Source organism: Lepidochelys olivacea (assembly GCF_965140295.1).
Source record: "Lepidochelys olivacea isolate rLepOli2 genome assembly, chromosome: 9".
NCBI lineage: Eukaryota > Metazoa > Chordata > Testudines > Cheloniidae > Lepidochelys > Lepidochelys olivacea.
Window position 1 is genome coordinate 58,617,246 of NC_140419.1, and position 12,486 is coordinate 58,629,731.

Sequence of the window (12,486 nt, forward strand, 5' to 3'; positions counted from 1 at the left end):
CTGGCCTGCAGTGATAAAGTGTCCTACCATGAAGGACGCAATAAGGCTGCCCTCCCCAGAAACCTTTTGCAAAGGCTTTAGGACTACATCTAGGAGAACCGCAAATGCCAGGGCAAAGTAATCCTTTCACATGCTTGCTTTTAAACCATGTATAGTATTTTAAAAGGTACACTCACCAGAGGTCCCTTCTCCGCCTGCTGGGTCCAGGAGGCAGCCTTGGGTGGGTTCGGGGGGTACTGGCTCCAGGTCTAGGGTGAGAAACAGTTCCTGGCTGTCGGGAAAACCGGTTTCTCCGCTTGCTTGCTGTGAGCTATCTACAACCTCCTCCTCCTCATCATCTTCTTCGTCCCCAAAACCTGCTTCCGTATTGCCTCCATCTCCATTGAAGGAGTCAAACAACACGGCTGGGGTAGTGGTGGCTGAATCCCCTAAAATGGCATGCAGCTCATCATAGAAGCGGCATGTTTGGGGCTCTGACCCAGAGCGGCTGTTCGCCTCTCTGGTTTTCTGGTAGGCTTGCCTCAGCTCCTTCAGTTTCACACGGCACTGCTTCGGGTCCCTGTTATGGCCTCTGTCCTTCATGCCCTGGGAGATTTTCACAAAAGTTTTGGCATTTCGAAAACTGGAACGGAGTTCTGATAGCACGGATTCCTCTCCCCAAACAGCGATCAGATCCCGTACCTCCCGTTCGGTCCATGCTGGAGCTCTTTTGCGATTCTGGGACTCCATCATGGTCACCTGTGCTGATGAGCTCTGCATGGTCACCTGCAGCTTGCCACGCTGGCCAAACAGGAAATGAGATTCAAAAGTTCGCGGTTCTTTTCCTGTCTACCTGGCCAGTGCATCTGAGTTGAGAGTGCTGTCCAGAGCGGTCATAATGGAGCACTCTGGGATAGCTCCCGGAGGCCAATACCATCGAATTGTGTCCACAGTACCCCAAATTCGAGCCGGCAAATTAGCGATTTAAGCGCTAATCCACTTGTCAGGGGTGGAGTAAGGAAATCGATTTTAAGAGCCCTTTAAGTCGAAATAAAGGGCTTCATTGTGTGGATTTAAGGCTGCTAAAGTCCTAGTGTAGACCAGGGCTTAGAGGCTCAATATTTTGAGCTGGAGGAGAGCCCCCTCTGCTCCCCTTCCCCTTGGAAAATGCCAGGACAAGAGCCGGAGGGAAGAAGGGAAGAAGGGACCTTGCGCTGTACCAGGGCAGGTCAATAGCAAACATTCTCTTGTGGAAGGAGGTGGGTAAAGGGCCAGACAAGCTTTTGTGGAGCTATGGCAGAGTCCTGCTTACGTAAACAATCAGCCATTGGGCTCTTCCCCTCCCCCTGCTTTTCATAGAATCATAGAATATCAGGGTTGGAAGGGACCTCAGGAGGTCATCTAGTCCAACCCCCTGCTCAAAAGCAGGACCAATCCCCAATTAAATCAATTATTTTTTGCAGCACTGTTCTCCAAAACCAGGCTGTTTCTTCCCCAAGTAATGCAAGGAGCCCTTTTCCTCCCCCAGGCTCCTCTGTCCTTGCAGCTCCATCTGGCTTATGCTGACATGGGGCTGAGGGAGTTTGGGACATGGCCCTGCTAGTAATTGCTGATTAATAGGAGTTCAGGAAAACCCTTTGTTGTGGCAATAAAAGATGAGTGAAAAGCCCAACATTTCCAGATGCTTCATTTGTTTGTGTTTCACACAGGCTGCAGCCTGGCTTAGAACGAACTCCCAGCACAGGATTTACTCTCCCCACACCTCTCCTTGGGCAGCTTTTGCCATCAACCTCCATCCTTTTCCTTTCAGGATTGTTGTCCCAGTCTTGTAAAAGACAGTGCCTGATTCACTGCTGCCTTGCACCCTGTGTTAGGTACACTGGCGCTGAGTGAAAGAAGAAACCACATTCTGATTAGGCAGAGTTTTAAGGTCAGTTTCACACCCACTCTGCACTGGTGTACCTAAGGCAAGGTGCAGAGCAGCAGTGATTAGCCCTCCAGGGTCTCGAGATAGACATAGCTGTGTTGAAATGCCCTGTTGTGACTGGGTTTGTTTCTTGGCCCTGGAGAAACAAGCTCTCTTCTATCCCTGCACATGCAACCAATTCAGGGTGAAGAGCTTAATATGGCTGGTTTAGACAGGACCAGAAGGTTCATCTAGTCCAACTCCTTGCCCAGGATTTGTTGTGTCTAAACCAGGGGTGGGCAAACTACGGGCCGGATCCGGCCCCTCAGGGCTTTGGATCCGGCCCATGGGACAGCCACCCCGTGGCACCATGGGCCCCGCACCGCTCCCAGAAGCAGCCAGCACCATGTCCCTGCGGCCCCTGGGGGAGAGGGGGCAGAGGGCTCCACACTCTGCCCTTGCTTGTGGGTACCTTCCCCGAAGCTCCCATTGACCGTGAATGGGGAACTGCGGCCAATGGGAGCTTTGGGGTAGGTACCCACAGGCAAGGGCAGCGTTCGGAGTCCTCTGCTCTCCCTCCCCCAGGGGCCGCAGGGACGTGGTGCTGGCCGCTTCCCGGAGTGGCCCAGGGCCAGGGCAGGCAGGGAGCCTGCCCTGGCCCCAGTGCATGCTGTTGCCACCCTGGAGCTGCTCCAGGTAAGCGGCACCAGGCTGGAGCCCACACCCCGAATCCCGCCTGCACCCCGCACCTCAACTTCCTGCCCTGAGCCCCCTGCCACAGCCTGCCTGCACCCTAACCCCCTGCGGCACCCTGCAACCCAACCCCCTGCTCTAAGCCCCCTGCTGCACCCCACCCCCCTCCTCCACCCCTGCCCTGGGCCCCCTCCTGCACTCCGCACCCCCTCCTGCATCCCAACCCCCTGCCACACCTTCCTGCACCCCAAATCCCTCTTAGCCTCTGCTGCACGCTGCACCCCAACCCCCTACCCTGAGCCCCCTGCTGCACCTCACACCCCTTCTACACCCCAACCCCCTGCCCTGAGCCCCCTCCCTCACTCCACACTCCCTCCTGCACCCCAACCCCCTTCTGTGAGCCCCCTTGTGCTGAGCCTCTTCCTGCACACCACCCCCCCTCGCACACCCCTCACTCTCTCCTGCACCCCCACCCCCTGCCCCAGCCCAACATTCATGGCCCTGCCTGCAATTTCCCCACCCAGATGTGGCCCTTGGGCCAAAAAGTTTGTCCGCCCCAGTCTAAACCATCCAAGACAGATGGGTATCCAGCCTCTTTTTGAAAACCTCCAGTGAAGGAGCTTCCACAACCTCCCTAGGCATCTGTTCCATTGTCCTACTGTTCTTAGTTAGGAATATAGTGGGCATGGTTGCACGTCCACACTGCATGGATGCAGTGGTTTGAGCATTGGCCTGCTAAACCCAGGGTTGTGAGTTCAATCCTTGAGGGGGCCATTTAGGGATCTGGGGCAAAAATTGGGGATTGGTCCTGCTTTGAGCAGGGGGTTGGACTAGATGACCTCCTGAGGTCTGTTCCAACCCTGATATTCTATGACTTGCAAACCCTGCTTGAGTCCTATGAGGGTGGAAGATCTCTAGCAAAGGCTGACTAATGGAGTCTTCCTTCTGGCTGCCTCATACCATGAGGTCGCCCTGTTCTGAGAGGGATAGAATGTATCTGCCAACATAGTTCTGAAAGTATTTATTTTTGGTTAATCCCTGCTCTACAAGCTTCAACCTGTCTTGTTGCAGGATCCCATTTCCTTCTGAGTAAGGTCCCTGTTTCTAGCACAGAAACAAGACTAAATTCACCAGCCCTTGCAGTAGGATTCAGTGATGTCATCACTGTAATGTTGCAAAGTAACACCCTGCGATGTGGAATTGGTGCAGTAAAACATGTTTAGAACATGCAAAGCAATTAACTTCTGGGTTTTGTAAACTTCTAATGCACACGATCTTGACACCAGGAGAGGAGCTGGATGTTTTAGTGAGAACAGCTCCACCCAAACTTGTCTCCTGCCCAAATGGAGCGGACTGGCAAGGCATGCTGAGTGTAACTGACTAAGTTAGGGCTAGCCTGACCTATTAAGACATGCAAGATACTGACTGTCCCAAACCTGAAAATGAGAGGTATGCATTCAGAATATTAACAGTTGCAAAGAAACTTATTCCTGTGGTCCACATTGTGAGAGAAATCCCTTCATTATCCTCTGGCTAGAAAACAAACAGTAAGTTCTGAAGTGCAGGGCTCGTATCTGCACAAAATTCCTACCGGTGTTGGTGGGATCTGCGTACATTGATCTGTGGCAATATACACCCACAAGAGCTGCTGGATTGCATACAGATGACTGCATGTTGCCAGGATGTCTCAAGATCACCCCCTCTGAGATAAGAATGTGGTCCAAAGTCCTTTTCTCGTCAGGGAGACGGAAGAGAAACTCATCAGTCCCCAGTACTCTGCTGTCATCTGGCCACTTGGATTGAACACCACCTCTGAGAAGGGAGTGGGGTCTAGTGGTTAGAGAAGGGGAGATGGGAGTCAGGAGTCCTGGGTTCTATCCTTTGCTCTGAGAAGGGAGAGGGAGGAAATGGGACATGGCTAGGGAAAGATGGGCAGCATCCCCTGATGCCAAACTTTGAGGGGGCCTGGATTAATTTTACATTCTCTGTGTATATATATATATATTTTTGATCTGAACAATAGACTTTGCTATTAAACTGAAAAAAAAAACCCCAAAACAAAACAAACACACCACCTGAAAGAACAAGAAACCGAACATAGCAAAGATAGTCATTCTCCAGAGAGAGTTAGGGACCCTTTTGCAGCCCCTTCCTCTGCAGTAAAGCCAGCACTGCAGTGAACAGAAGGGCCAGGGTGGGAGTTTAAATTTATGTTTCACCTAAAAGTACCAGATGTGCTCTGGTGTGTTTGAGACCTGATCTAGGAGCATTTTTAAAAAGAAGGCAAACTCCCTAGTTTCCTGACTGTCAGGCAAGACATGGTGGAACCAGAGTGATACTAATGGCTGACCTTGAGATATTCCTTGACCCATGGAAAAGAAGCCCTTGAGGAATTCCACCATGATTTCAACAATTTCCATCCCACCACCAACCTCAGCCTGGTCCAGTCCACACAAGAGATCCACTTCCTGGACACTACAGTGCTAATAAACAATGGTCACATAAACACCACTCTATACCGGAAACCTACTGACCGCTATTCCTACCTGCATGCCTCCAGCTTTCACCCTGACCACACCACACGATCCATCGTCTACAGCCAAGCTCTGCGATACAACCGCATTTGCTCCAACCCCTCAGACAGAGACAAACACCTACAAGATCTCTGTCAAGCTTTCTTACAACTACAATACCCACCTACAGAAGTAAAGAAACAGATTGATAGAGCCAGAAGAGTTCCCAGAAGTTACCTACTACAGGACAGGCCTAACAAAGAAAATAACAGAACGCCACTAGCCGTCACCTTCAGCCCCCAACTAAAACCCCTCCAATGCATTATTAAGGATCTACAACCTATCCTAAAGGATGACCCAACACTCTCACAAATCTTGGGAGACAGGCCAGTCCTTGCCTACAGACAGCCCCGCAACCTGAAGCAAATACTCACCAACAACCACATATCACACAACAGAACCACTAACCCAGGAACTTATCCTTGCAACAAAGCCCGTTGCCAATTGTGCCCACATATCTATTCAGGGGACACCATCACAGGGCCTAATAACATCAGCCACACTATCAGAGGCTCGTTCACCTGCACATCCACCAATGTGATATATGCCATCATGTGCCAGCAATGCCCCTCTGCCATGTACATTGGTCAAACTGGACAGTCTCTACGTAAAAGAATAAATGGACACAAATCAGATGTCAAGAATTATAACATTCATAAACCAGTCGGAGAACACTTCAATCTCTCTGGTCACGCAATCACAGACATGAAGGTCGCTATCTTAAAACAAAAAAACTTCAAATCCAGACTCCAGCGAGAAACTGCTGAATTGGAATTCATTTGCAAATTGGATACTATTAATTTAGGCTTAAATAGAGACTTGGAGTGGCTAAGTCATTATGCAAGGTAGCCTGTTTCCTCTTGTTTTTTCCTACCCCCCCCCCCCGATGTTCTGGTTTAACTTGGATTTAAACTTGAAGAGTGGTCAGTTTGGATGAGCTATTACCAGCAGGAGAGTGAGTTTGTGTGTGTATGGAGGTGGGGGGATGTGAGAAAACCTGGATTTGTGCAGGAAATAGCCCAACTTGATTGTCATGCACATTGTGTAAAGAGTTGTCACTTTGGATGGGCTATCACCAGCAGGAGAGTGAATTTGTGTGGGGGGGGTGGAGGGTGAGAAAACCTGGATTTGTGCTGGAAATGGCCCACCTGATGATCACTTTAGATAAGCTATTACCAGCAGGACAGTGGGGTGGGAGGAGGTATTGGTTCATATTCTCTGTGTATATATAAAGTCTGCTGCAGTTTCCACGATATGCATCTGATGAAGTGAGCTGTAGCTCACGAAAGCTTATGCTCTAATAAATTGGTTAGTCTCTAAGGTGCCACAAGTACTCCTTTTCTTTTTGAGATATCAGTGTCTCTAAAGTTATATTTTCTTTCTTCAGTACAATTGGGAAGCTCTAACCCCAGTGGTTTGTAACTAGTTTGAAAAAGGCAAGATTTTTTTTTAATTATCCTCATACAGTTCCTTTATGGGGAGAAATCACATGCACTAGATTGAAGGGTTTTTAACTCTTCATCTCTTGATTACTAAAGGTACATAAAATGTGACTCAGACCAGGTGCTCAGGATGAAACTGCTAGACACAGAGGTCAGATCTAGACTCAGGCTGGGGTCAGAGGGCCATTCTTTTGAAGTAGCTGGAATTGCTGTACCTGCTTGTGTCAGCCATTAATTTGGTCCATGGCCTCTTTGAGAGGCACTACAATTCTTGTGTGACTCTTTCAGGCATCAGAAGAAGAACTGCATTTAACTCTCCGTTGATCATTTTGGTGCTACCATAAAATGGTGAACCCACAACGAACCCATAAAATGTAGTTTCTGTTCCCTTTGGAAATCCAAGATATGAGGCATCAAGGGGCTTCTTAAATCTTTCCTTTTCCTAGTTGTGTCCCTATTTTCTAACTTTCTCATAATTTCTTAGTCCCTCCTTGTCTGTAGTTACCCCCTACTTTTCCTGGAAGGCTTCTTCTGTTGCTTTTCTGCAGAGCATTCTATGATCTCCTTCAGTTTCACTTTGTGTCAGATTTCCAGGCTCAGAAATGGTCACCATCACCAAACCTCCCCCACCATGAATTGTATTTCTGAAATGTTAATGCTCTCTAATCTATAATATGTGTGCTATGCTTGGTAGATTGTAAGTACTGTGAAACCAGTGGCTGGGCATTAGGATTTTTGAAGATTATGGGAAAATCCAGACTTCAGGATGGGGTTAGTGTGGGGGATGTTTTATTGTTGCTGAGAGTCTGAGGCTGTTTCCTCATTAACGAGGGGTTCTTCCCCAATTGTGCCCTTTCCTCTTCTAGACTGGCAAGTGGCTACGCTGGTGTTAATCCTGACGGCAGCCACTATCACCTTCCTGTCGTTCCTCGCCTCCCTGGTTTCCTTCTGCCTAGACACTCCCAGGCGGTACTACAGAGTTGTTGCTGTTCTCCTCTTGGTTGCAGGTACCTATAAGTCACTGCTCTAGAAAGAGAATACAAATTTGGCTACTTTAAAGGATAAAGTCTCTCCTGACTTGAGTCTCCTAGAACTCCATTGAAATTCTAGGGCAGAGCAGGATTTGGCCATCAGATTGCTCCAAAAACTGGAGGCTACAGACTAAATAAGATCTGCAGAATTGTGAAATGTGATCCAAACCTGCTTCATCTTTAATGCAGAGGTGTGGCCCTCTGGCTCAAGATGGGAACTCTGGAACTCTTGGGGCCTGCAGCCTTTCTGGGCTGCAACTCTGCATTAAAGATCAGCGGCATTAGTCTGCCCCCCTTAGGTGCAGCCCTTAGCCTCCATCTCACCAGTAGGGGCCTCACCAGGGTGCATTCACACTTTATCCAGCTGCCAACAGCTAGCCATAGCATGTCCCCATAAGATGCAAAGAACCTGGTTTAAATTCCTTACCATGCACTCTTGTTATCTAGCAGGCTCTCCAGAAACTGCAGTGTGGCTGTGATAAGCTGTAGTGTGTTGGGTTTCACTGAAGAACACTGGAGTACCATTTTGTTAGGGATGTGGCTACAAGATTCATGAATCTTGTCTACATAAGGCAAAATAAATCTGACATGGACTGAAAAGCAGAATGTTACTGTTTGAGCAGTGGCAGGGGGAAGCGGCAGTTTAGTTTAGGGCCCCAGTTTTCATTGTGCATGAATAAAAATGATCTCTTTTTCTAAAATGTTCTGTGGAAACTGAGATTTAAATTCCCTGTAGTGCTGTGAACCCGAACACAGCAGCAGGGTTGTGCTTCTGCTGTAAAATGATTAGGAAAGGACTATAATGCAAAGCTGGCCTGTTCAGGTTCACACCTTCCAGTGACTGATGTGCAAAAAGAAAACATCAGAGAGCAGAGGAAATTAGAATTTTAAAATCTTTTGCATTTTAATTCACTTAAGGTAGAAGTCCATTATGAAGTCCTTACCTCTTCTTATGGCTCCTTTTTAAAGGGGTTTGACACTGCCTTGAACTGCGTTAATGGCACAATATTACTGTGTTTAGCCCACCTGTTCTCCTTCTCCAAAATCTGGGCTGGGAACGTGCATAAAATAGCATTTAGAATCAACCCCTCCTTGTTCTGCTGTTGCATGGCCAAAAACCCAACCAAGACTTTCCAATACCAAAAAATGCCCTGAGTTACACTCTCATCTAAATAGAGATGGTCTAAACTCTACATGGCACACTTCTGCTCTAGATCTTGCAAGTGCCTTAATATGGTACTAATGTTAAATTTCATCCCATATGGAAAGTGAGGTGGAGGAAGATTGCTTGAGAAAGAATCCGGCACTATTTGTGGCTTTACTGAGTAAGACAGGGAAAAGTGCTGGTGCAGAGTTCCAGCACCAAGGCTCTGAGATAAAGGGCTTGAGGCAGAAGTGTGGTGATGCTGGGCTATCACGAGCAGGACACTCTTGTGAGGGAGTTGACAAGTGAGCTAGAGCAAGCAGTGATAGCTGCTGAGCTTGGAGAATGCTTACGCTGCTGGCATCCTATCAGGCTGACGGCACTGTGGTGAAGAAGTTCACAGCATTGGTACCATTTACACTGGGCCAGGCACACCTGAGGGAAAGAGGGCGATTGTACTTTGCCCAAGAGACAAGCTGGATGGGAAGGAGGTTGGGAGATCTGTGTGACCAAGACCAATAAAGCCACTAGCAGCTGCTGCATGAACTTGCTGCATTACTTCTTTCCTCTTCTAGACTTTAACCAGATATCTTTTCCCCATTTCCAGTGGTTCTCCAAGTGTGTGCCTTGATTCTCTATCCAATCAAATTCATCGACAGCAGTATGCTCAAGAGCTACCATGAGTTCAACTGGGGGTACGGCCTGGGCTGGGGATCCGTTATCTTCATGCTGGGTGCAGCCATCCTGTACTGCCTACGCACAGACCTTTACGAGGATGCCTACTACTAGGGTTGGGCAGAGGAGCTGGCCAGCCACAGCAGATCACTGGACTATCATTAGATTGACTGGACCAGAACATGATGGGCAGGGAAGGGAGGAGGGTTGTTGGGTCCACTGGGGTTTTTAGAGTACCTGTTCTAAGACACTGAAACACAAGTTTTGCAAGAAATCAACAAGCCTTAATGAAAGAGGTGGGTGTGAAGATCTGGAACTGGATGCTCATTAAGGTGATAGGGGGAACGTGGAGAGAGAAATGGATTATAGCTCATCAAAATAGCCCGCTATTCTCTCAGTCATCTCATGGTTTTTTCCCTTCCCTTTTTATACAGGACAGTTTTCTCTGAATTGTAGAGAGTGACTTGTATTAGTTAAGAGGTGAAGCATGCTTTTATTCTGATACAATTTTGACACATGGTGCTGTAAGAAATCATTCAGAGCCTGGGTTTTTTAAAGACTTGTCTATTCCATGTGACTTAGGAGTGACCACTAGCTCCTAGAGAAGATAACTGTGCAGAGTTTGACTGCTGCATCTTGCCTTTCGGTGGCTGCACAGTGCAGAATGTCTTCTGATGCAGAGAAGAATAAATTAGAGAAATAACTTGCATATACATTTCTTTGTCTTTAATGGCTCAGATGACATAGCCACTAGAGCATATGAAGAGAGGTCAGAGCTGTAAAGGTCTGGGATATAAATAGGCAGGCACTGCAGTTTAAGCCCTGTGGAGCTAACATGCACAGCAGATGAAACAGAGGGAGTGCTGCAAAGCAAACATTCCTGAAATAGTATGAGCCTTTCTGTGCCTGAATTCCTTCCAGCCTATGTCAATAATAAAAATGCTTCCCCCCAAAAAAACACAAACAAACAAACCAACAAACCAAGGCAAGAGGGAGGAAAAACTTAGGATCTGGCTTAATGGCAACATGTACTGTCAAAAAATACTGTAAGCAATAATTGTCTTACTATTGGGTGAATGGGTTTTTATTAGGTAAAAATAAATTTATTTACATACATTGTCTTACCTAGGTTGAGTTGTCAAGGTGCCCACAACTACAACTGAGATAGGTATCCAGCTAAGCTTTTGCAGCATTACAGCTTGCACAGTAGATCATGTTTATAAATGACTGTATTCCATGAATTTGTACTGACAACTTAGTTGGAATGTTTCTTCTGAAATGTGTTTGGTTCACATACAGGCCAAATCTCGGAAAATTTTCCTATGGCTTAGTACCACCACTTTTTCATTTGGCCTCTGAAATAGGCCAAATTACCTGGTGTACTCCTGGGGGGATTCTGCTGGACTGTGTGCTTGCAGAAAATGCCCCCCCCCCCGAGCAGAATGCCTGCAGAAAACAGCCCAGAAACTGTGCAAGGGGCAGGGGATGTCCATGGGTGCACTTTTTTGGGGGTGGGGATTGCCCCCCCAAACAGAGGCGAGGCATGGGGGCGGCACATGGGGTTACCTGCCACTGCCCTCCTCATTCTGCAAGCGCAGAGCTGCCCAGCTGAAGGAGGCTATGCCTGGGCTCTGCTGACACTGCAGCTGGGTCCTAGTGCTAGTTATGCTCCTCTCCTGTGTGCTGGAAGCCTTCCTATTTTCTGTGCAACAATGAGTGACCGCAGTGGGGCTGGGTAAGGGAGGGTGGGGGGAAATGAGGGAAGGGGGATGAGTGGGAGTGGAGGAAAGAGACAGTATGGAAGGAAGGGGCGGTGGAACAGGGTGGGGGAGGGGAATGTGGGAGTGAAGGGAGGGGGATGGAGAAGAAAAGGGGATAGGGGAATCGCAGGGGGAAAGTGGGAGCCCAGCATGCAGCATCCCCTTGGCAGCAGCTGGGGCTCTCCCATTAAGCAGGCCCATTGGCCCCTCACCCTGACAATTCCTACCCCCCTACACTTGGACCCCTCTGAGGAGCCCCCTTGGACTCTCACCCCACTGATCCCCAACCAGCTGCACCTGGACCCCCATCCCATCAAGCTCCACTCCTCCAGCATCTGGACTTCCCCACTGAGCCCCCCACACTCAGCCCCCCACACCAAGCCCCATCTCCCCACACCCAGACCCCTTTGCTGAGTGCCAACCACCTTCACCAGGATCCCCTGCCGAGTCCCATTGCCCCTGCACCTGGAACCCCGCCCCAGCAAGCCTCTGTGCATTCAGATCTCCCACTGAGTCACCCCCATCCAGAATGCCCCATACAGGAACCTCTCACCCCACACCTGGATCCCCCCACACTAAGCCCCTCCATGCTTGGATCCTGCTGGGCTGGACCTGCTCACCCACATCAAGTGCTCCTGGCAAGAGAGACAGGGCCCCAGCGTGTTTCTGGGACAGGCCCAGCCCTTGCATTGTCAGGGTCAGGTGCAGTCTCACTGCAGAGTCCTTATACCAGGGGAAGTGGGGGCTTCAGGATGATCTCCCATCTCAATGCAGCCAGTGGCCTGTACTCCCCACTGCCATACTGGAGCCACATTTATTTATTGACAAATAAAATTAGCAGAATTTTGCAGAATTTTAAAATATTGTGCACATAATGTTTAATTTATTGTCACATAATTTTTAATTTTTGGTGCAGAATTCCCTCAGGAGTACCTGAATATACAAATATGGAATTAATATTTATTCACTTTCATGAGCAATTTCAGAATCTTCTGTGGAAAATGTGGGCCACTATGACACTGATACCATGGCCAATGGGAGCTGTGGGAGTGGCACCTGCGGGCACGGGCACCACGCACTGCACAGAGCTCCCTGGCCCCTCCGCCTAGGGGCTGGACATGCTGGTCACGTCCAGGAGCAGCACTGAGCCAAGCCCTGCTGTGCCGCTGACCGGGAGCCACCTGAGGTAAGCACCACCTGGCCAGAGCCTGGACCCTGAACTCCCTGCCCCAGGTTGGAACCCCCTCCTGCACTCCAAATCCCTCATCCCCAGCCCAACCCCA

At 48.9% G+C, this 12,486-nt stretch overlaps 1 protein-coding gene across 1 annotated transcript in view; it reads left to right on the forward strand.

The window, feature by feature from the left end:
- LOC311526819 (transmembrane protein 47-like) overlaps positions 1 to 10,152 on the forward strand; it is a 33,661-nt gene extending 23,509 nt beyond the window's left edge. Inside the window, exons 2-3 of the mRNA XM_084640266.1 lie at positions 7,460 to 7,600; positions 9,376 to 10,152. Coding sequence (XP_084496392.1) covers positions 7,460 to 7,600; positions 9,376 to 9,557 — 323 coding nt within the window. The 3' untranslated portion in view covers positions 9,558 to 10,152. The remainder of the gene's footprint in view (positions 1 to 7,459; positions 7,601 to 9,375) is intronic.
- Positions 10,153 to 12,486: the final 2,334 nt, after the last annotated feature.